We start from the raw sequence: 21,927 nt of genomic DNA on the forward strand, positions 1-21,927 counted from the left end.
GTTGAAGCTCCCGGAGCTCCAACACGTCAGTCATGGCTGAAACTGCCCCTGACCCGTTCTCTGTCCCTACCGGCTCCCACTGTAACGAACTACCGGATCCTGAGATAACCTGAGAACAAACACTCTCCATATTCAGCAAGTAATTCATTGGAGAGACTTTTACAGCTGGAATACTGGTTTTCTTAATCCACTGTCGACCTGGAACTGTAACTGAAACACGACCTGTGCTCCCACTGTCACGATGTCCCCCAACTGATTTAACCTTCCTAGCTCGTTCATCCTGAATCTTCACTTTGGCTCTGGGTTTGTTACTTGCAAAACGAACCTTCTTCTGCCCACGAGATTCTGTGAACCGGATTTTGTCTTTCACCAAAACTGGATCCACTCCTTTCGGTGACATATCGACCATATACAACGAACCCATTTTCTTGCCACGAGCAACCACAAGATTCCCTTTGACTACTTTCCACTGCCCATTCCCGAACTTAACATCGTGCCCTTGGTCATCCAACTGCCCAACTGAAATCAAACGTTTCTTCAAACTTGGAATAACCCTCACGTCTTTCAAAGTCCAAGAAGTACCGGCTGAAGTTATCAAATCAACGTCTCCCATACCCGTAACCTCTAAAATATCATCATTCGCTAGTCGAACCTTTCCAAAATCCCCAAATTTAAGATTCTTCATCGTTTCACTACAGTGAGTGGCATGAAACGATGCACCAGAATCCATCACCCAAGCATCAACGCTACTCTCAACACTACAAACCAAAGCCTCATCACTACTGACCCCGTCATCTGTGTCGTCTTCTGTAACGTTCACCTCTTTCTTACCATTCGGACACTGATTCCTGAAGTGTCCTTTCTCTTTACAACCCCAACATTCAATATCCTTACGAGTCTTAGACTGACTCCTCTTCCTGCTCCCACTGCCTCGCTGTTTTCCCCTACCTCTACCTTCTGTGACTAGCATATTGCCTGATGATTCACCTGAACTTCTGCGTCTTGAATCTTCTCCCAGAATCAGATCTCGAATCCCATCGAAAGTAATATTTGTAGACGAACTACAAACTGCAGTCACTGTTTGCGACCAACTGTCGGGCAAAGAGGATAATAACAAGAGGCCTTGAACTTCATCATCAAACTTAATGTCAACTGACACTAAGCGGGACAAGATCGAATTAAGATTATTGATATGAGTTGTAACTGACCCACCCTCTTTCATTCTTGTTGTCACTAGCTCTCGGATAAGATAGACTTTATTCGCTGCCGAAGGCTTCTCATACATGTTGGATAGCGCCTCCATCATACCACGTGCTGTGGTTTCTTTCATGATGTTAAACGCCACATCTTCCGACAACGACAAAGTAATACAAGCCCTAGCTTTCTTGTCTAACTTCTTCCAATCTGCTTCTGACAACTTTTCTGGTTTTTCATCCTCAAGCACTACATCCAAGTCTTTCTGACAAAGTAGTGCCTCAATCTGCATCTTCCACCAACCAAACTTCTGTCCGTCAAACTTCTGTATCGAAACTTTTCCGTCTTCTGCCATGACAATGACTAAAACGAAAAACTGGATAAAACAGAGACAAACACAGCAATCGCACGGGCCTGAACTTAACAACTGTTTTACTGAACTCTGTTAAATAATCAACCTATTTTAAACGCAGCGGAAATACGAACTATAAATCAGAAACTGAAACGATAAAACCTGACAAACGCGGTTGGTACTGGTTCTTGGTTTCTTTAACGCTTCTTCTGACTCGACAACCGTTCTTCTAAAAAATAGGATCTTGATTTTCCTAGCTTGTGCTTTGCTATAATAAGATCTTGACCCGACCCAAATTTATTTATGGGCCAAACTGTCCCAAGAATTGGGCCACACAAGTTCAACCAAATTGGGCTTACTGCCCTTGTATCTAGCCCACCAAATTAAAAGGAAAAACAATATGGGCCACTGCCCTTTGATTCCACGAGGCCCAAAAAAATGAAAAAAACACTTTTCTGGTCCAAATTCCTTTTAATCTGCACCACAATTCCAAGCGACGCCTTTCTCACCCAAAAGTAATAATTTCTCTACCGCAATCTTTAAATCAGCGACCAGTTATTCTGAACAAATTCCAACCGTCGCGGGGGTTACGGTCAAGACGAAATTAGTGTGGCGGCGGCGGTTTTCTGCCAACGGAACACTAAAACAAACGGCTGCTACCGACTTTAGATATCCGACCTACTGGTGCGGTGTGACGGGATGGTTCAACGTGTTCTTCGTGTGATCCGAACCTAAGCTCTAGATACCACTTGTTAGGATTAAACGCACACACGAAACCGAACACGACACGAAAGCAGTAAACGAACACGAGGATTTAACGTGGTTCGGTCTAAACTGACCTACGTCCACGGGTGGCAACTAGGTATATCTTTATTGAGTGACCAAATATTACAAGTACATAATGTTGTTTATATAGAGACTGAACTAGGGTTAGTAAATTATTATGCAAGAAATCTAAACCGGGCCGGGCTTGGGCCTGACCGCCAACACCCGTCTCCTCTTTTGACTTCATATAATAAACTGGGCCAACAAGGCCTACGAACCCAACAGACTCCTCTTCTTCTCTGGCGAGTGTAGGTTTTCACGATTCTTGACACAGTAAGGACAATGAAGAACTTGAAGGAATGGCAATATTGATTTCTTGATAAAAAAGAAAGAAACTTGAAGATTGTGATGGATCTTCAATCAACAAAAGAACAATTGTTGTTATTATATGAAATCAGTAACTTCCCTTCCTCTTAAAAGGTTTTCGAAACAGGGAAAATATCTCAAATTCTTTTGTGGATAAAGTCACAAGAAGACAAAGCAAGGATTAATTATGTTGGGAGTTGGTGAACATAATCTGGAAAGTGTGAATTTTATTTTAATAATGAAACCTCCACGTTCACCGCACCAAACAAAAGACAAAACCTTGTCGAAGAATTTTAAGATTATATAACGAACTCGTGTTTAAACCGAGCTTTGATACCAATTGAAGTTTGGTAACCAGAATCGAAAACACAAAACGAATTTAAATCATAAGCCCGATCCTTGTAACTTTCATTAGCTCGAAAAATTACAATACATAATGATATAACCATGAGCTCGGGTATATATACTAGTTTAAACATGAAAACCTAATTAGACTAGAATACAAATACCATAATCATATTCAAATACTAATTAGTAAAAACATATTTAAACAATTAATTAAATAACTTGTAGCCCAAGTCATGTGCTCGACTTGGTCTCCAAGATACCGATCCACCATAGGCTCGATGGACCGGACCAAACCAAATTATGGCTAACATGATGAGGGTATATTAGGGTTATGTTGTTCCTCCTTTTCATTCAGCTTCAAAAAGTCACTGACCCAATAAGAGGTTTATTGTTCCATTCAGATGTAGTTTTGAAAACAACTAAACACCCTAATGTCTGTGCGATTCAGATGGTTGCATCTGAATGAGTCCATTAAGAGGTAAACAAAAACACCCTAAGAATATATATTTCAAATACAACTTTTTTTAAATGGAGGCCCAAAAAATTTAGGGGCCTAAAGCCTTTGCTTTAGTCCTTAAGCCTATTGGGCCGGCCCTGCACAAAGACAACTTTGAGCTGGAAGTGAATTATCGGATTATGTAACACCCGCCAAAATGTCCTTTCAAAATGTTAGCTTTTAAAAGTTGAAAGGCTGAAGTGTAAATACCCAACAAAGGAAATTAGTTTAAAAATACATATATATATATATATATATATATATATATATATATATATATATATATATATATATACACACCGTGTAACGAATTCACTTCACGTCTGTTCTTTTTAACAGTTTCACAGCAACTCGTGAATGAAACATTATTATTAACAAGAAACCTAAACAGTAAAGTAACACCCTTTTTAATCATCATTGGCAAATGAAGAAGCAAATTCTTGTCCCACTCATCTCAACCTTCACTTCCACGTTTGTACGAAACACATCAACAACGGCTTCCTTGTTTCCCACGCAATTTCACTCTTACTTCGAACCCAATCCTCGAGACAGAGTTTACACCAACAACACAGACATTCAAACCTTAATGAATTCCGGGTCAGTTGACTCTGCACTCCAACTGTTCGACGAAATGCCTCAAAGAGACCTAATCACATGGAACATTGTTCTTTCAGGGCTTAAGCATAACGGGTTGTCAAAAGAACTGTTGTATGTCTATACCCAAATGGTATCAAAGGGATTTATCGAGAGTTCGTCCACGTTTTCGACGGTTTTGGGTGCATTTAGTCAACAAGCGTTGTATCAAGAAGCAGTTAAAGCTCACAGCAGGGTGATTGTTCTTGGGTTGAGTTTGAATGTGTATGTAGCAAGTGCATTGATTGATCTTTACTTGAATATGGGTCTTGTCGGTTTTGCGTTGAGGTTGTTTGATGGTTTACCGGATAGGAACGTTGCGACATGGAATCAGTTACTGTGAGGTTTTAGTGAATTTGGGATGGAACAAAAGTTGGAATTGTATTATAGGATGAAAAGAGAAGGTGTTGTGGTTAATGCACTCAGTTTTTGTTATTTGATCCGCTCGTTTGGGAATGATAGTCTTGTTGATCAAGGACGAGAGCTGCATTCGTATGCGGTTAAGGTTGGATGGGCCGAATCCGACTTGTTTGTTTCAAATGCTTTGGTGGATTTTTATAGTGTTTGTGGGAGTTTAACAGATGTCAAGAAATCATTTGAAGTCATTCCGACAAATGATGTGATTTCTTGGAATTCTTTAGTTTCTGTGTATGCATGTAATGGGATTGGAAGCGATGCTGTGGAGATCTTTTCTATGATGCAAGAATGTGGAAAGAAGCCATCGATTCGTTCGTTTGTCGGGTTGTTGAACTGTTCAAGCGGGAATGTAAATATAATCCTTGGAAAGCAGATTCATTGTTTTGTCTTGAAACTAGGGTTTGATCGGGATAACTGTTACATTTGTTCTGCTTTAATCGATATGTATGGAAAATGTGGTGAAATAGAAAGTCAGTGTCGGTATACGAAAGTGTTAGAAAAACTATTGAAGTATGCAACTCGTTGATGACATCATTTGCACATTGTGGCATTGTGGAAGATGTGATTGAGTTGTTTGGTTTGATGGTTGATGAAGGGATTGGGTTTGATGAGGTTAGTCTATCAACCACGGTCAACACACTGTCAAAATCAAGTCAACTTATGCTAGCTTGGCAAGCTGTAAATTGTTGCATCATTGTGCTGTGAAATCAGGTTTTGATCACGACCTTGCAGTTTCTTGTTCTTTGATAGAAAGTTATTCAAGATTTGGAGACGTTGAATCGTCTTATAAGGTTTTCAACCAGCTTTCTGCACCAAATGTTATTTGTTTTACTTCAATCATAAGCGCGTATTCCCGCCACAAAATGGGAACAGAATGTTGTAAATTTCTTGAGTTAATGATTAACAAAGGTCTGAAACCAGATAAAGTGACATTCTTATGTGTGTTAAAAGCTTGCAACCATTCGGGAATGATTGAAGAGGGAAAGATGGTGTTTGAGTCAATGAAGACCGTACATGGCATTGACCCTGAAAGTCAGCATTTGGCTTGCATGGTTGACCTTCTTGGACACAAAGGTTTACTAGAAGAAGCTGAGCGGTTGATAAATCAGACACAAGTTAATAACGATTATGTTATTTGGAGTTCACTGTTGCGTCATTGTAGGGTCCACCGTGATGAAACCGTAGGAAAAAGAATTGCAGAACTAGTAATTAATCTTGACCCTAAAAACCCTTCAATTTGGATACAAGTTTCAAACTTTTATTCAGAAATTGGGGATTTTGAAACCTCTAAACAAATTAGAGACGTTGGACTAGCAAGGAAAATGCAAAGAGATATGATTACAGTTTAACTTTTGTTATGTGAATGTTTGATGAGTGAAGCAAAAGTATCCAGAAAATGTACATTCTTACACTTGAAGTGTTGGTCATATCATGTACTTTAAAGCCAAGCCAGATACATGACCCACAAAATTGACCATTTTTAGCCCTAACCTATATATATAAATTAATATATCATTTAGTTCACACACATCTAACAGTATCCTGAACCTTGTAGAACTCATAAATCAATAAACCATGAGCAAAACCCTATTCATTTTTTTTCTTGTTCTGTTTTTGGTTTGTGAAAACACGGGTATGATTAAAAGTTTGAAATTTAAAGATGATGGAATAGAGTCATGCTCAAGAGAACATGGTATCAAGATTCTTGTGAATGTTGATGGTTTTGGTGCTGTTGGAGATGGTGTTTCTGATGACACAAAGGTGAATATGAGGATATTATTCAACTGTAATAAACCATGTTGACCCGTTGACTTATTACCTTAATGGTTCTTTAGGCATTTGCAAATGCATGGAAGCAAGCATGTTCTACATCACAAGCAGTGCTTTTGGTTCCTCCGGATCGTACTTATAAAGTTAATGCAACGCGGTATAGAGGACCGTGTGCTAAAGATCTAATCGTTCAGGTAATATTAATCGTTGAATAAATTGAATTCCTATAATACACGACATATGTCTCTAGAAAATTTGAACATTATATCTGTGTGATACAGATTGATGGAAATATTGTAGCACCGGACGAGCCTAAAAACTGGGATCCTAAAAACCCAAGAAATTGGCTCTACTTTTCAAATCTCACGGGAGTTGTTTTTCAAGGGCATGGAGTTATAGACGGATCAGGCGCAAAATGGTGGGCTGCATCTTGTAAAAAAAACAAAACAAATGTAGAATTATTCTTATTATTCTTTTTGATCAAATCAACCGATAAGCAAAATATTGACAACCCTTTTCTTTTTTACTTTTTGGCTTTTTGGGTCGTTTACAGCCTTGTGTAGGAGCTCCAACGGTAAGAAATATGACACTTTGAAACAATTTTTTTGTAAACAAATTAAGTTTTAATGTGGAAGGCTAAATTGGTCAATGCAGGCACTAACGATCGATCAAAGCTCAAACATAGAAGTGAACGGTCTTATGGTCAAAAACAGTCAACAAATGCATTTTACCGTGTCACGTTCAGAATTCGTTAGAATTTCTAATGTTATAGTTTCGGCTCCTGAAGATAGTCCGAACACTGATGGAGTCCATCTTACCGCATCGAAAAATGTGGTTATTCAGAATACTAATATTGGAACAGGTTTTTGACTTTTTATTTATTTATGTATTTTTTTAATTACACGAATGGTTCCCGGGGTTTGGCCATAACCTCAGCAACCAAGTTTCAAAAGTTACTACTTTAGACCAACTGTTTGCATGTGATACTTAGGTGATGATTGCATCTCAATTGTGAGTGGTTGCTCTAATATCAAGATGAAGTCGATATATTGTGGGCTCGGTCATGGAATAAGGTGCTTATTTATTTATTTATTATGTTAATTAGTATTCTGTATGTATTCCCACATAATCCCAATTAATTTGGACAATTTTGATCATGTCAGTATAGGAAGCCTCGGAAAAGATAATTCCACAGATTTTGTAACCGCAGTAGATGTTGATACGGCTTTCCTTAAAGGCACTACAAATGGCCTCAGGATTAAAACATGGCAGGTATAGTTTCAGTAAAAGTACTTTAATTTTTTTTAATAAAGATAATTTAGAGGTTTTTTTGCATTAAGAATACACATTATTACATTAGTCTGCTAACTTGTTTCTGGCACAGGGAGGATCTGGTTATGTTAGAGCCGTGCGATACCGAAACGTTCAAATGGATGACGTGGCAAATCCCATTATTATTGATCAATTCTATTGCGATTCACCTAAAAGTTGTAAAAATCAGGTATTTTCATTCACTTCTAGAGATACCCTTGAGAAAATAATAACCGGTTTATTTTTATTGTTATGAATAGACATCAGCTGTGGAGATAAGTCAAATAATGTATGAGAACATTCATGGAACATCAAAGAGTCCAAACGCTATGAAATTTGCGTGCAGTGACATAGTCCCCTGCAAAAACATTGTTCTTATTGATATCATCTTAAAACGAACAGATGAGAAACCAGCTCAAACGTTCTGCAACTCGGTTAACGGATTTACCTTTGGTTATGTTCAACCACCTGCAGACTGTTTGATGTCCGTTAACAACTCGATTATCAAATCTGAAACTGAATTCAAGAGTGAGTATTTGATCCATAGTGAACTTTAGTTTGTTTTTTTTTTTATATTTGTATTGGTTCTAGAGGGCAATCCGCGTAGCATTCGAAGGTTGTTTGAGCACTGATTGTCGTGCTTGTATATCGGGTATATATTTTGAGTTGTAATGAGAATAGAATATTGGTTTTGGGTATGGTTAATCATTTGTGTAAGGGTTTTATAACACTGCTTATTGAGAATATAGTGGCTTGAATATAGAATAGATAATTTTAGAACTGTATACTGAACTTCAAAACATCACCATCTTTTTCGTTGTCGTCTTCTTTACTTTTGATTTCACATTTATTATCGCATGCGTCGTATGGAACTTATTGGTTTCTGCAGGTGGGTACAGTTCCACAAAGACTTCATAATAATCATCATAGTCTTTTTTCAAATTCAAAAGTTGTACAAATAAAAGTTTAAACCAGGAATAAAGTTATGGTACAATGTTATCTAAGGGTTCTAAGCAGTAAGCATCAAAGCGCATGTTAGTTTTCTATTTGAAAACATATTTTAGGCAATGTGTAGTGGGTGTGGGTTAGGGCGAAATTTGGGCGCGAACACTCCTCCCCCCCGGAGATATGTGGGCGAAAGGGGGCAGGGGCGAGGTTCTTTTGTCGCCTGGAAGAAGAAGAAAATTATTATTATTTTATTAATATGTGTGTTATACATATATATATATATATATATATATATATATATATATATTACTATTGTAGCCTCTCCACCATTACACCCCAAAAACAAATTCTCACCCTTTGCTGACTGAACGCCACACGGCGCAAAACGCCCCAATTTGTAGCTCCTTCACTACGCATAGCCTTATAAGAAATTAGATAAACTAAAAATGAGTGCTTTAAATAAGAAATAAACTAATCTTTTTCCAATAAAAAGTATGTATAACAAAAAACCATATACGTATTAGCAAATTTGATTTATATTTTGAAAAAGAAAAGGCTTATAAGCAAAATGGGCAGGAACAAAAGATTTTAAAACTAATCCTAAACCCGTCCCAAACCATAATGGATCGGGTATTACCCGTCCTATTTATACCGGGTTTCGGGTTTTCCCATCATGTTCGGGTTTCATTGTTATCCCTAACCCAAATATCCTTCAAACCAGTAAAAGTGATAATCAAACCCAGGGGCAGATCTACGCACAACGGTGCGGGTTCACGGGGACCCATTGAGTTTCGGATTTTATATGAAATGCCTATATAAAATATAAGAGTGAACCCATATATATTTTGTGAGTGAACTTATATACAAATTTCATCTTTGGTTGAGTGGTAATTAGCTTGCATTAACCCTATGAGAACTAGGGTTCAAATCTCTATTGGTTGTTATGTCTTATGTTTTTTAATGTTAATTAGTTAAGGTCTATACCCTATGCTCACGTCTCACAACATCGCAAGTCGTAACAGAACAGAACATACATCATAGCCAAATCGTTCAACACCATCAACCCCCCACACAGCAACCACCGCCCTTCGCCGCGCCGCCTTCCCTTGACCCGTCATTCCTTAACGATCATTTTTACTTATGCACGGGGCATGTCCTTTAACTTTCTTTAACTGGTCTTAAAATTTTACGGTGCTAGTTCTCCCTATGCTTTCACACCTCACTGGTTCAAACATATCAGCATTTGCTCCGGTTTCTTTTGCAAATTGTCATGGAGGCACACTAATCACTTAATCAGCCCCACTACCAGACCCAAGATTAGCCATGATCTTGAGCCAAATAAGCCCACGTCTTCACAACCGTTATTTGATATTTAGAATGAACGAATGCTTATGTTGAAATAGACAATTAGTGATATTCATCGTTTTGCTCACCAAGTTGAAGTTCTTGGTGTGGCTCTTGCAACCAAACATCATTATATTTTTAAAAGAGTATTGGAGTTAATAAATGTTGGTGCATCTTGCAAACAAAAAGATTTTATAAGAGAAATTGCAAACGAATAGATTTTGACCAAGGTATTTGTATTATGTATTTTTTAATTTCTAATGACGATATTTACTTTTGTTATTGTATCGTTTTTATATTATGCGATAAACCTTAACCGACCTGAATTACTAAACCAACCCAAATTAAATTAAAATTTTCTAGATTCGCCACCGATCAAACCCAGGCCTCGTTAAATGACAAGCACTCATACCACTATACAAATTGTTAGGATAATGGTTAGAATAAAGTGAGTAACCGAAAACTATTTATGTGATTACGACACTATTATTAATCTACATACATGATCTCTTTCATCATCACTTTCACTTGGATTCACAGCAGTTTCATCAAACACCAAATTCATCATCATATTCATAGCTCACGTATTCAATTTCATTAAACACAATCCAATAATTAATCAACAAAACCCTAATTAATTATCTTCTTCCAATTAATTTCATAATGAGCGGTAACGAGTTTCGATTCTTCTTATCTTGCGACATCAATCTGCCAGTCACTTTCAGAATCGAAAACCTACAAGGCCATTTACCTTCCACCTCCACTCCAGGTAGGTTCTAACTATTTATTTTTTTTATTTTTTATAGTTTCTTTAATCAAACCCTAATTATGTGATTATTATTATGAAGCAGCAGATATTGATGGTGGTGTTGAGGATAAAAAACCTGAGCTTTATGTGGACTGTGCTTTGTACATTGATGGTGCTCCCTTTGGCCTTCCCATGAGAACTAGGTTATTTGTGCCTATTTCTATCTTTTGATTTCAGTTTTCTTAGTTAACTAGTATTCTTGAATTTGCGCCATACCTATGATGAATTATTATAGACTATGCGTTGGCCTAAATGACGACGATACAAATAAGCAAGCTGCACGATTATTATGTAAACATGTCTAGAGTTAAAGATTAGCTTTAGTTATAATAAGTTGAATAAATATAAAGATTTAAAATTAGAATTAAACGTATAATAAAGAAAGTAAAAGAGAAAGTATTTGTTTAAAAAATAATAAAACTTTACTAGACTGATAACTCCATTAAAGTTCAGGGCCGTATGATAACTCTATAAAGTTCAATTGATTAAATAAAATTAAGTGGTAGAAGCGTAAATCGTTTGTAGGAAAAGAATTATTAAATATTTGTATCCGTGTGATAACTCAGTCTCTTAAAGTTCAACATAAAATGGTTAAAAAAGTTGATCTAATAAGGAAATGCCACTTTGACCTATCATGAATTACAACTATTTACGTTTACATTGTCAAACATGAATACTTGTAGTTCATGATAGGCCCACTGTCCACGCGGCCTTCCTGTAGTAGACCAACTCTTTTTTTTTAACAAATTTACGTTTCTACTCCTGAACTTTATGAGAGTTATCTCACGGACTTTAATATTTACGCTTCTATCCCATATTTTAAAACAGTTTACGTTTTTACCACTGAACTTTAATAGAGTTATCATTTTAGTAAAGTTTATAGTAATAAGTTATTAATAAACTATGTTCAGGCTAGAGTCTTCTGGTCCGCCATTTTGCTGGAGTGAACTAATTACGTTGAGTACCAAATACCGAGACTTAACTGCCAACACTCAACTTGCAGTAACAGTAAGTTATTATATTAATCAAGCATTTTAATTTTGTAAAACCAAGATTTTCTGAATTTAGTTTTTGTTTCCTGTAGGTTTGGGATGTTTCATGTGGGAAAGACGCGGGTTTAGTTGGTGGGGCCACTATCCATCTTTTTAATGTGAAGAAACAGCTCCAAACAGGGAAGCACAAACTTAGGCTTTGGCAAGGGAAAGAAGCAGATGGATCAATTCACTCTACTACTCCTGGAAAGGTTATTTTGTAAACACATTATATTTCTAAATCTATAATATCGAACATGTTACTTATTACACGTTATTGATTACTAATGTGTGTAGGTTCCTAAAGAGGAACGCGGGGAATTGGAGCGTTTGGAGAAGCTAGTGAATAAGTATGAACGAGGGCTAATCCAACGAGTTGATTGGTTGGACCGCCTCGCTTTTAAAGCTATGGAAAAAATCAAGGATCGTGAAAGCAGTAAAAATGGAGGTCATTTGTATCTGCTTATTGATTTCTGCAGTTTTGAACATCGAGTTGTTCTGCAGGTGCCATATTATTATTGTTATTTTAATTATTACTATTCTAATAATTTTTTTTAATAATCTGTTACACAAACTGGTCGGTCGGTTGTGACTTTTGTGTTTTGATATTATAGGAATCGGGGCCAAATTTATTAATACCGGCTTCTATAACTTCAAGTAATGAACTGGTTACTGTGTGGGACCCAGAAGTTGGGAAAATCAACCCTTCTGAGCACAAGCAGTTGAAGCTTGCAAGGAGTTTGAACCGTGGTATTATTGATAGAGATCTTAAGCCCAGCTCTACTGAAAGGAAGTAAGTTGTACTCAAATTCTAGTCATTCAGTTTCATAAATGTTGTATAATTAGTTACAAACCTTTGTATCCTGGTTATTAGGTCAATACAAAGAATACTGAAGTACCCACCAACACGCACTTTAAGTGGAGATGAAAGGCAGTTATTGTGGAAATTTCGGTTCTCGTTAATGTCGGAGAAACGAGCTTTAACAAAGTTTCTGCGTTGTGTTGAGTGGAGTGATGTTCAGGTACATAAATTATATATAACAAGCCCCACCCCTCACACACACACACAAAAAATAGAGATGTACTGAACTACTGATGTACACATATATGATATATCGTTATGTATTTCAGGAAGCAAAGCAGGCAATTGAACTGATGGGTAGGTGGGAAATGATTGATGTATGTGATGCATTAGAGCTTTTGTCTCCTGTTTTTGAGAGTGAAGAGGTATGCTATGAGTTATATTAGAATTCAATTTTGACCAGTTAATTCTGATTTTGAGTTTTTGACTTGTATCAACAGGTTCGTGCACATGCTGTTCGTGTTCTTGAACGAGCTGACGATGAAGAACTTCAATGTTATTTACTTCAGTTGGTTCAAGCTTTGCGGTTTGAACGCTCTGATAAATCCCGTCTTTCTCAATTTCTCGTGCAACGTTGTAGGTCACCTGTCACGTTTATAAATATAAATAAATATAAATTTTAACTTAATCTCTTACTTGTTTCTGAAATGTGACAGTTTTCTTTTGATTCTTTGCAGCATTATCCAACATCGAGTTTGCTAGCTTCCTTAGATGGTATGTTGCTGTTGAACTTCGTGATCCCGCTTATGCAAAACGTTTCTATTCCACCTATGAAATGCTGGAAGAAAATATGATGAAGGTAAGAAAATATGATTAAAAAAGTTTATCAATATAAAATGAGGAAATTTTGATTGTTTTGCTTTTGACTTTTCAGTTGGGAATGGGAGCTGTTGATGGTGGTGATGTTTATAAATCATGGCAGAGTCTGGTTCGCCAGACGGAACTGACAGCTCAGCTTTGCTCTATAATGAGAGATGTAAGAAACGTAAGAGGCGGAACTCAAAAAAAGATAGAAAAGCTTAGACGTCTGCTTTCTGGGCTTCTTAGTGAACTGACGTACTTTGAGGAGGTAATATTATATATTCTAGAAGTTTCTAAACATTTGGCGACACGTGTCACTAAATTCTTGGCCCGTTTTGTAGCCTATACGATCGCCTTTGGCGCCTACGGTTCTTATCACGGGTATTATTCCATCAGATTCATCAATATTTAAAAGTGCATTGCATCCTTTACGCCTTGCGTTTAGAACCTCCGATGGTGGATGTTTAAAGATTATTTTCAAGAAAGGAGATGACCTTCGACAAGATCAATTGGTATACATTATAAGCTAGTCTTTTCTTTTTTTTTTTTAGGTTTTTTTTTCGTGGGCCCGAATATGTTTGATCATCTTTGTAGGTTGTCCAAATGGTATCACTTATGGACCGTTTGCTTAAACTGGAAAATCTTGATCTACATTTAACACCATACCGGGTGTTAGCAACCGGACATGATGAGGGCATGATGGAATTCATACCATCCAAGACTTTAGCTCAGGTGTGTATGATTATCATTCTGATCTTTACCTTTGACATGTGTTGTAAACTGTGATGTTATATTAATGTATTTGTTTGCAGATTCTTTCAGAGCATAGAAGTATTACAAGCTACTTGCAAAAATTTCATCCTGATGAAGAGGGACCGTTTGGGATTACAGCCACGTGTCTTGAAACGTTCATTAAAAGCTGTGCGGGTTACTCTGTGATCACATACATACTCGGCATTGGAGACAGGTGACTTGTTTATATATTATTTATTACCTTTGCCACACAGCACTTCTCTTAATATTATTTATTTGTAGGCACCTTGACAATCTTCTACTTAGGGACGATGGCCGTCTTTTTCATGTTGATTTTGGTTTTATTTTGGGTCGTGATCCGAAACCTTTCCCGCCACCTATGAAGCTTTGCAAAGAAATGGTGGAGGCTATGGGTGGAGCAGAAAGGTATAATAATAATAATAATAATAATTTTAATGATATTAAAATGTGAATACCAATTTTCATTGACACATCACACATGCAGCCAATATTACACGAGGTTTAAATCCTATTGTTGCGAGGCTTATAACATCCTTCGCAAGTCAAGCAACTTAATACTAAACCTCTTTCATTTGATGGCTGGCGCTAATATTCCAGATATAGCTTCCGATCCTGAAAAGGGCATTTTAAAGGTGCACTATATACTTAAATGGTTCACAAGTCAACCCATTTATTAGTTGGGCCGTGTTTAGGTTAACCCGTTTACTGAACTTGATCCTTGTTGACTTTTGTAGCTTCAAGAGAAATTTCGTCTGGACTTAGATGACGAAGAGTGTATACACTTCTTCCAGGATCTTATCAATGAGAGTGTTAGTGCCTTGTTTCCGCAGATGGTTGAGACCATTCACCGTTGGGCACAATACTGGAGATGATCATTGATCATATACAGGTTTGATTTATTTTATTGGTTTATCTAATTTTATAAAGATTATATTTGTATGTTCAGTTTGCTGAATGCCATTTTTTATTCAGGTTGTAAAGGGCTTCTTGAGAGACAAAACACAAACTTGTATAGAGTTTGTAAATTTTATATTTATATCTGTGTATATTATTGGTTTAATTAGTTTGTAAAATGTTGGCAAGAATTAGTCCGGTGTTTATCTTTCTTCCAAAAGTAAACTGTGGAAAACTAGCACGTTAAGGAAATGAATATTCTTTTTTCTACTTATTCTAATACTTGATAAAATCAAATTTGGTGCCTAGAGGTTGTATTGTATATGAATATGATGAAAGCTGGCCAATAAAAATGAAGGAAAGAAGTAAGAATCACCAGTATTTCTTGTCCTTAAGCTTTTCATTTTCAATATTATTTTGTTAGAAAATTATGGACACAAATTGAAATGGGTAAATCATAAAATTATCAATGTCACCTTACGACGCTGTACAACACCTTTTCACACCGTACAACATACTATTAAAATAACGTTGTGCACCATATGACATCGTACCACACTTTACTAAATTCGTATTTTTATAAACGAAATGATCAAAATTCAAAATGATAACATGTGCATATAGCCAAAACTGGCAAAACATGTGTGTAAACTCTAAACATAAACGCCAACCCAACCTTGTATCCACAGTCACACCCGTCCCTTATTCAACGGTCATACCATCTAAAAGTAGTCTTTGTCTCTTATCTCTAGTCATCAACTCCCTTCCTTTAATTTAAAAGGCATGTTTCGTGTCATAGCACTTTGATAGGTCCACATGATGAGATGCGGTATGTAGTCACGTCATCCTTTAAATCATATATATTTTTAAATTATCTTTTTTGGCTTGACTAGTTTATGTTTGCGGTTTACCGCTGGGACTGTCGATTTTTTTAAAAAAATTTCTCTCTTATCTTTTTTGGGGCCTACTCAGTTTACGTTTACGAGTTAGGTCTAGCACTACCGATTTTTTTATATAATTTCTATCTTATCTTTTTCAGAGCGCACAATTTTTCGATTTAGTGTCGGTATTGTAGCTACCGACTACATTCGCATCGGTTTATCACCACAACGCTTTTGTTTTTTTTTTAATATATTAATTTATTGTATTTGGGCGTTGACGAATTTATTTTTCGCTTTGTTTCCGGTATCATAAACCGATGGCGATACTAACCGAATTAGCATCAACTCGTAACATTAGATTTGCAAACCAACTAATTATGTTTCTAAAATTGATTTATTCGTGAAGTTTAGCTTTTAAATTTTATTGTTACGAGTGAAAATGAAAATGTTGATGGTTGGCAGCAATAGCCGGGGGGTGGGCTATAAAATCTCCACATATTCATCATCGCTTTTGTCGCCCTCTTTATTCATTCATTCATTCATACCTCATTCTCTCTCAGGTAAATAACTTCAGATCCAGATCTATCTCTACCATTAATATTATTATTATTATAATCTCATATATATATATAACTGTCTTCGCTAGGTTTTTTTTTATTTTGGATCTCTACGTTGTCATGATTTAGGTTTATGCATTTTCATTGATATTTGTACCCCGATCTGAACAGGTGCTGATGTCACTCGCATATCAGATCCATTAATAGTTAATTATTGTTTTTGTGAGTTATTTGGTGCATCTGTTTATTAGGTTTGCTGATTAATTGCCTTGATTTGTTATATTTTGATCTGGAATTCTGAATAATATATCGGCCAGAGGCTTTTGTTTGAAAAAAAAAGTATAATGTTGGTCTAGGTGATGTTTATTTAATCTGTATATGTGTATTGTATCTGTTGTATTTTTATAAGATCTGTTTTGGAATGTTGGCTTCAATTATACGTTTTAATAATCTTATAGGGATCCTAACGAACTAGAGGATGGGGCTAACTTTCACCAAGCTCTTCAGCCGGCTTTTTGCCAAGAAAGAGATGCGTATATTGATGGTCGGTCTCGATGCGGCTGGTAAGACCACCATTTTGTACAAGCTCAAGCTTGGCGAGATTGTCACCACGATTCCTACCATAGGTAATCATTATATGTAATCGTCTCAGTTTGTTTTGATTCCTATATCAGCTGCAAGTTGTTATGTTATTTATGTTACATGTGTCATGTATGTGCTTGTTGACTCGTTTACAAGATATGTTATACGCAAAGTTAGAACTTTTATGGCTAATGAGGTTATTATTTGCAGGTTTTAATGTGGAGACTGTTGAGTACAAAAACATAAGCTTCACAGTGTGGGATGTTGGGGGTCAAGACAAGGTAGAATGATTGCTTATTTGTGACGAAAACTTGATATTTGTTTGGATGTTTTAACATTTCTTGTGATCATTATTGTTTAAGTTCATATGTGACAATGATTTATTGTTTATGTAGATTCGTCCATTATGGAGGCACTATTTCCAGAACACCCAAGGTCTTATCTTTGTGGTCGATAGCAATGACAGGGACAGAGTTGTTGAGGCGAGAGATGAATTGCACAGGATGTTGAATGAAGTAAGTTTAAATTTTTTAAAACTTGCTTACTTTTTTTCGCCTCTTATCAAAAGACATATAAGGTCTTATCTTATATGTTCTCTTGCTTTTAAAATTCTTGTTTTGATTAAAGATTGCACAGCCATTCTATGGACATTAGTTCCTAATCTGAAGAATTTTACATAAGTTGTGACTAGGTTTCTTTTGAACTTTTAAAATGGATCCTTTTGTGTGGAATGATAAGAGTTAGCATGTCATTATCTCAATTTAGTGTTAATTTTTGGTAATGTTGGTTTATCAAATGGATCTGGTCTAGATGGTTGAGATTAATAAGTGGTTGATTTGTTTAAAATGTTTCAATCTGTTGGGTAACTTAATGGATTGGTGTAATTGTGGAGAACATGATATGTAGAGCCAATAAATGCATGAATTTTGTACTATTGCTACCATTAAGATGCTGCATATTTACCAAAAATGCCATATATACTGATGGCAGGATGAGTTGAGAGATGCAGTTCTTTTGGTGTTTGCTAACAAACAAGATCTTCCAAATGCAATGAACGCTGCTGAAATCACTGATAAGCTTGGCCTCCACTCTCTCCGACAGCGCCACTGGTAATAAACATTAAGAGCTTTTATCCAATCTTATAATCACATTATTATTATTAATATTTTCATTTTTATTATATTGTTATATTCCAATTGGCCGATTTACGAACTCATTTATTCTTTTGCTCAGGTACATTCAGAGCACTTGTGCAACTTCTGGAGAGGGACTTTATGAAGGTTTGGACTGGCTTTCCAACAACATAGCAAACAAGGTAAGTACTAGTGGTTTTGACGTTATTTATAATAAAAAGAAAAGAACAGGAAAGTGTGCGAGGTTCGGCTACAATTGTGAGTAATATGCAATATATGTTAATTTTTTTACAGGCATGAAGTAACGGTGGAGCTTGGCAGTTTGTGGTACTGGTTTTGGAAGTTGTTATTTGAAAGGGTAATTTGCTTTAATATACATTGTTCGTTTGGATTGAAAGTATGTGTTTGGTAGGTTGGTTGGTTATTATTCTTTTAATCTGAAATTGTTATGTTTTTCTGGTGGATAGATTTATCATGTAGTTTGTTGGTATGCTATTATTATTATATGATATGGTAAATTCAGCAACTCTGCAAATGCTTCATGTTATCCAATAGGTGCTGTTTTTTTTTACATAAAATTGTTTGTGGATTGGACATGAGTTAGTGTAAGATAACAAAGCTAGTTAACCTAACTTGTTACTTTATTAAATGTAAGTTGAAAAGAACTTTGTGGGTCTATAATCAAGAAGGTTTCTAAAGAGTAACCGGAAAAGAAACCTTGTTGGGGGTAGGGTTGGTAGAAATCTTTGAAGACGGAAATATGACATATGAGGCGCACTTACCTGTTTGTGCGATTAAATAGGTTTAGAAGATAACTTGGAAAGAGCATGAAGAAGTTAACGATACTGCTAGCTGATTGTGTTTATATTATTCGAAAGTTAAAAACTCAAATCTGATTTAAGCATGAACATGTATACAAATTAGCTGAAGAACCAAACTATTTGAATAAAGGTATGCCCACAATCACACGATCCGTGTGTTCTTCAGAGAGAAAACGGGTTAAAACGAGTAATCTCAGGCAGCATGGAATCTATGGATAACTGTTGGCCCCAACAAGACATACGCGCAGATGGCCAAAATGTCGAACTCAACATTCAAGCTCTGGTCCATTCCATTCCGAGCATCCGGTAAGGTCAATTCCAGTCCACACACCCAGAAATATTAAAAACAAACAATAACTTGCAGTAGAGGTGCACAAAATACCGGTTCTGGACTGGTTCTACTCGTACCCGATCCACGGGTACGACTTGGTATTGGGTTTCTCCCCAGACTTGTTCTCGGAACTGGACCCGCTAGAACTGGTTCCACTTTCACCCGGCCAAAACCTGACCCGATCCTACCCGAAAAACCCGGTCAAATACCTGGAACCGCTTCCTACCCAACCCAGTTTTGACTTTTGTTGACCATACCCAACCGGTTCCGGTTCCTAAAAGTACCCGGTTTGTGCACTTCTAACTTCTATTAGTAAAAATAAATAAGATAAAATCATAGGTTTAACTTGAATTTGTAGAGCACCTATACGTTGTAACATTTCAACAACTTACAAGTCTTTGTTGTTATTACTTATTACTGGTGTTGTGTAGGCAGGGTGTTGTTGTATAGGTTCAATTCGAACACATATGTAACTTTAGTTAAGTTTTCTAATTGGAATATTGGTTTTTATTAATCCCAACTATCGTCTATTGGTCACTGCTAGTCTCAACTAACGAATTGGTTGTTGACAGTCATAACTTTTAACGTATTTGTTTCTAATGGTATGCGGGTAACAGAATCCTAACACCGTTAGTTGCAGGTTGCCGGACAACTCACATATTTTCCCGAGAACTCAACATTTTCATCCCAAACATCTTGGTAACTTTGTGTCGGACATGTAGAAACTTTTTTCTAGTAAAAGCCTCAATTATTGAGGTTGTCGGAGCCCTAGAACCATCGCCGGAATCAGTTGATGGTGCTCAAGTGGTGCAGGTTGTTTGGCGGTGAGTCATTCGGTGGTGGTGGCGGTGTTCGGATGGTGTTTCCAGCAAAAAAATGTGACTTCTGCGGTCAACAACGTTTTTCCGACGATCATTAACTAACGGGGTTAGGATCTCGTTAGTTGGGACCGACACTACCAGGGGTTATGATTAATAAATATACCTTTCTAATTTGAAAAAAAAAATACTTATTTTATTTTTAAAATAAGAGCTTTAGAAATTAATTCAAATCCATTATAATTAAGGGTGTTATGATCTAATTCAAACTAGTTTGAAACAAAAGCCTTTTGTCATAACGTCAATTTTTATGTCTTTACAAGTTATACATATGAAAATCAATTTAGCCTGGTCTTTCATTTGTAACAAAACCAAGCAACATAAAAAAGTTGTCGCCTAGAGACTTTAGGATGGGAATGTGACGATCAATGCGCCTTCACGAAAAGAATGGTTTATAAAACTTAACATCCTTAGGTAGTGTTTGATATGATGGAATAAAAGGTGGAATGGAATGAATCATTTCAAAGAATGAATTAAAGCATGTTTGGTTGTCATGTGTTAATGAAATGAGTTATTTTTTAAGAAATGAGACTCATTCCATTCATAGGATTTTCATTCATTTAAGAGGGGGTGTTTTTTTCATTCCTTCAAGGAATGGAATGAACCAATAATAATAATAATAATAATAATAATAATAATAATCTCTATTATTGTTATTATATCAATATTATATTATAATTATTTATTTATATTATAATTATTGTATATTATCAATATTATTATAATATTATTATTATTTTGCATATTATATTAGAATTACTATTATGTTTAAATTTGAGAAGTTAACATTTCACAATGTAGATGTGTGACTCGACGTTTTTACGAGTATGTTTATTCGTATTATTTACCAATAATAATATTCACTAGTGATAATAATTATTATCATTAGTGAATAGTTATAATAATAATAATAATAATAATAATAATAAAATGAAGAATCATTTCATTCATACATGATAACCAAACATGACAATGGAATGGTAATAATCCATTTCATTCCTTTGCCTATTCCATTACCATATTCATTCTATTTCTTAATTCATTCCATTACCTCATACCAAACAGACCCTTAGTCTCATCACGGTCATGGGAGAGTTCTTATGACCAATTTGGAGCGTGATAGCAAGTATGTGTACATGAGAGTAAGAATATTAGATGAGAGAGTTAAGGGTGTGATGAATGATACGTAAGTTGTTTAGTTCTATATATAATGCAAACTTGTGCGAGCTCTCATCTCTTAGTCGTTTGAATTGCATTGGGAAGGCATGTAGTCGTCTTTCTCTGTATGGATCTTCTCGTTTTTAGGAGATTGATCTTTAATGATGTAATGGGTTTGCAGGTATTATTAATGTGTTTTGTTCGTATAGTTAACTTAGTTTGTATGTACATCACAAATACTAAATCTTTTATTGTTAAATCCCAAACCATGAATGTTTAACCCAAGAAATGTTGAAAAAAATAAGAAAACAATCTGGAACAATACAGATAACAAAATTTGATCACTAACACATAGATTTACAAACAATCGAATACACTGAGAACTACAAAACTAGGGAATCATCATAGTGACGACACCCTAAAACAGATGAAAACAAAGATGAGGGTTCCAAGAGACAAGGCCAGAGACGAG

The 21,927-nt window shown here is 36.0% G+C and overlaps 3 protein-coding genes and 1 pseudogene across 3 annotated transcripts; all 4 read left to right on the forward strand.

The window, feature by feature from the left end:
- The first annotated feature begins 3,945 nt into the window (after positions 1-3,945).
- LOC143605580 (pentatricopeptide repeat-containing protein At1g74600, chloroplastic-like) lies at positions 3,946-5,920 on the forward strand (annotated as a pseudogene).
- Positions 5,921-6,140: 220 nt separating this feature from the next.
- LOC143605582 (putative polygalacturonase At1g80170) lies at positions 6,141-8,209 on the forward strand. Its single transcript, XM_077081642.1, has 9 exons — positions 6,141-6,332; positions 6,407-6,535; positions 6,623-6,793; positions 6,895-6,915; positions 6,996-7,203; positions 7,333-7,414; positions 7,505-7,613; positions 7,726-7,842; positions 7,913-8,209. The coding sequence occupies exons 1-9, from the start codon at positions 6,147-6,149 to the stop codon at positions 8,207-8,209; spliced, it is 1,320 nt and encodes a 439-aa protein (XP_076937757.1). The 5' UTR covers positions 6,141-6,146.
- Positions 8,210-10,497: 2,288 nt separating this feature from the next.
- On the forward strand, positions 10,498-15,350 carry LOC143605579 (phosphatidylinositol 3-kinase, root isoform-like). The gene is made up of 18 exons (XM_077081641.1): positions 10,498-10,713; positions 10,799-10,895; positions 11,664-11,760; positions 11,837-11,995; positions 12,081-12,287; positions 12,398-12,576; positions 12,658-12,805; positions 12,915-13,010; positions 13,086-13,221; positions 13,323-13,444; positions 13,520-13,714; positions 13,788-13,958; positions 14,041-14,178; positions 14,259-14,413; positions 14,482-14,625; positions 14,705-14,852; positions 14,955-15,109; positions 15,193-15,350. Exons 1-17 carry the CDS (start codon positions 10,608-10,610, stop codon positions 15,090-15,092), a joined length of 2,436 nt encoding a protein of 811 aa, XP_076937756.1. The 5' UTR covers positions 10,498-10,607; the 3' UTR covers positions 15,093-15,109; positions 15,193-15,350.
- A 1,353-nt stretch (positions 15,351-16,703) lies between these two features.
- On the forward strand, positions 16,704-18,802 carry LOC143605584 (ADP-ribosylation factor 2). The gene is made up of 7 exons (XM_077081645.1): positions 16,704-16,723; positions 17,011-17,178; positions 17,345-17,415; positions 17,530-17,649; positions 18,125-18,243; positions 18,368-18,449; positions 18,562-18,802. The coding sequence occupies exons 2-7, from the start codon at positions 17,031-17,033 to the stop codon at positions 18,565-18,567; spliced, it is 546 nt and encodes a 181-aa protein (XP_076937760.1). The 5' UTR covers positions 16,704-16,723; positions 17,011-17,030; the 3' UTR covers positions 18,568-18,802.
- Positions 18,803-21,927: the final 3,125 nt, after the last annotated feature.

Source organism: Bidens hawaiensis, unplaced genomic scaffold (assembly GCF_021521415.1).
Source record: "Bidens hawaiensis isolate Kalapana, Puna unplaced genomic scaffold, B.hawaiensis_p1.1 tig00070181_1, whole genome shotgun sequence".
Classification (NCBI taxonomy): Eukaryota; Viridiplantae; Streptophyta; class Magnoliopsida; order Asterales; family Asteraceae; genus Bidens; species Bidens hawaiensis.

Coding starts and splice junctions, on each gene's coding strand:
- LOC143605582 (XM_077081642.1), top strand. CDS start 6,147: ATGAGCAAAACCCTATTCATTTTTTTTCTTGTTCTGTTTTTGGTTTGT. Junction 7,415..7,504: donor GGGCTCGGTCATGGAATAAG/GTGCTTATTTAT, acceptor TGATCATGTCAG/TATAGGAAGCCTCGGAAAAG. Junction 7,614..7,725: donor TCAGGATTAAAACATGGCAG/GTATAGTTTCAG, acceptor TTTCTGGCACAG/GGAGGATCTGGTTATGTTAG.
- LOC143605579 (XM_077081641.1), top strand. CDS start 10,608: ATGAGCGGTAACGAGTTTCGATTCTTCTTATCTTGCGACATCAATCTG. Junction 10,896..11,663: donor GGCCTTCCCATGAGAACTAG/GTTATTTGTGCC, acceptor AACTATGTTCAG/GCTAGAGTCTTCTGGTCCGC. Junction 13,715..13,787: donor AACTGACGTACTTTGAGGAG/GTAATATTATAT, acceptor CCCGTTTTGTAG/CCTATACGATCGCCTTTGGC.
- LOC143605584 (XM_077081645.1), top strand. CDS start 17,031: ATGGGGCTAACTTTCACCAAGCTCTTCAGCCGGCTTTTTGCCAAGAAA. Junction 17,416..17,529: donor ATGTTGGGGGTCAAGACAAG/GTAGAATGATTG, acceptor TTGTTTATGTAG/ATTCGTCCATTATGGAGGCA. Junction 18,244..18,367: donor TCTCTCCGACAGCGCCACTG/GTAATAAACATT, acceptor TCTTTTGCTCAG/GTACATTCAGAGCACTTGTG.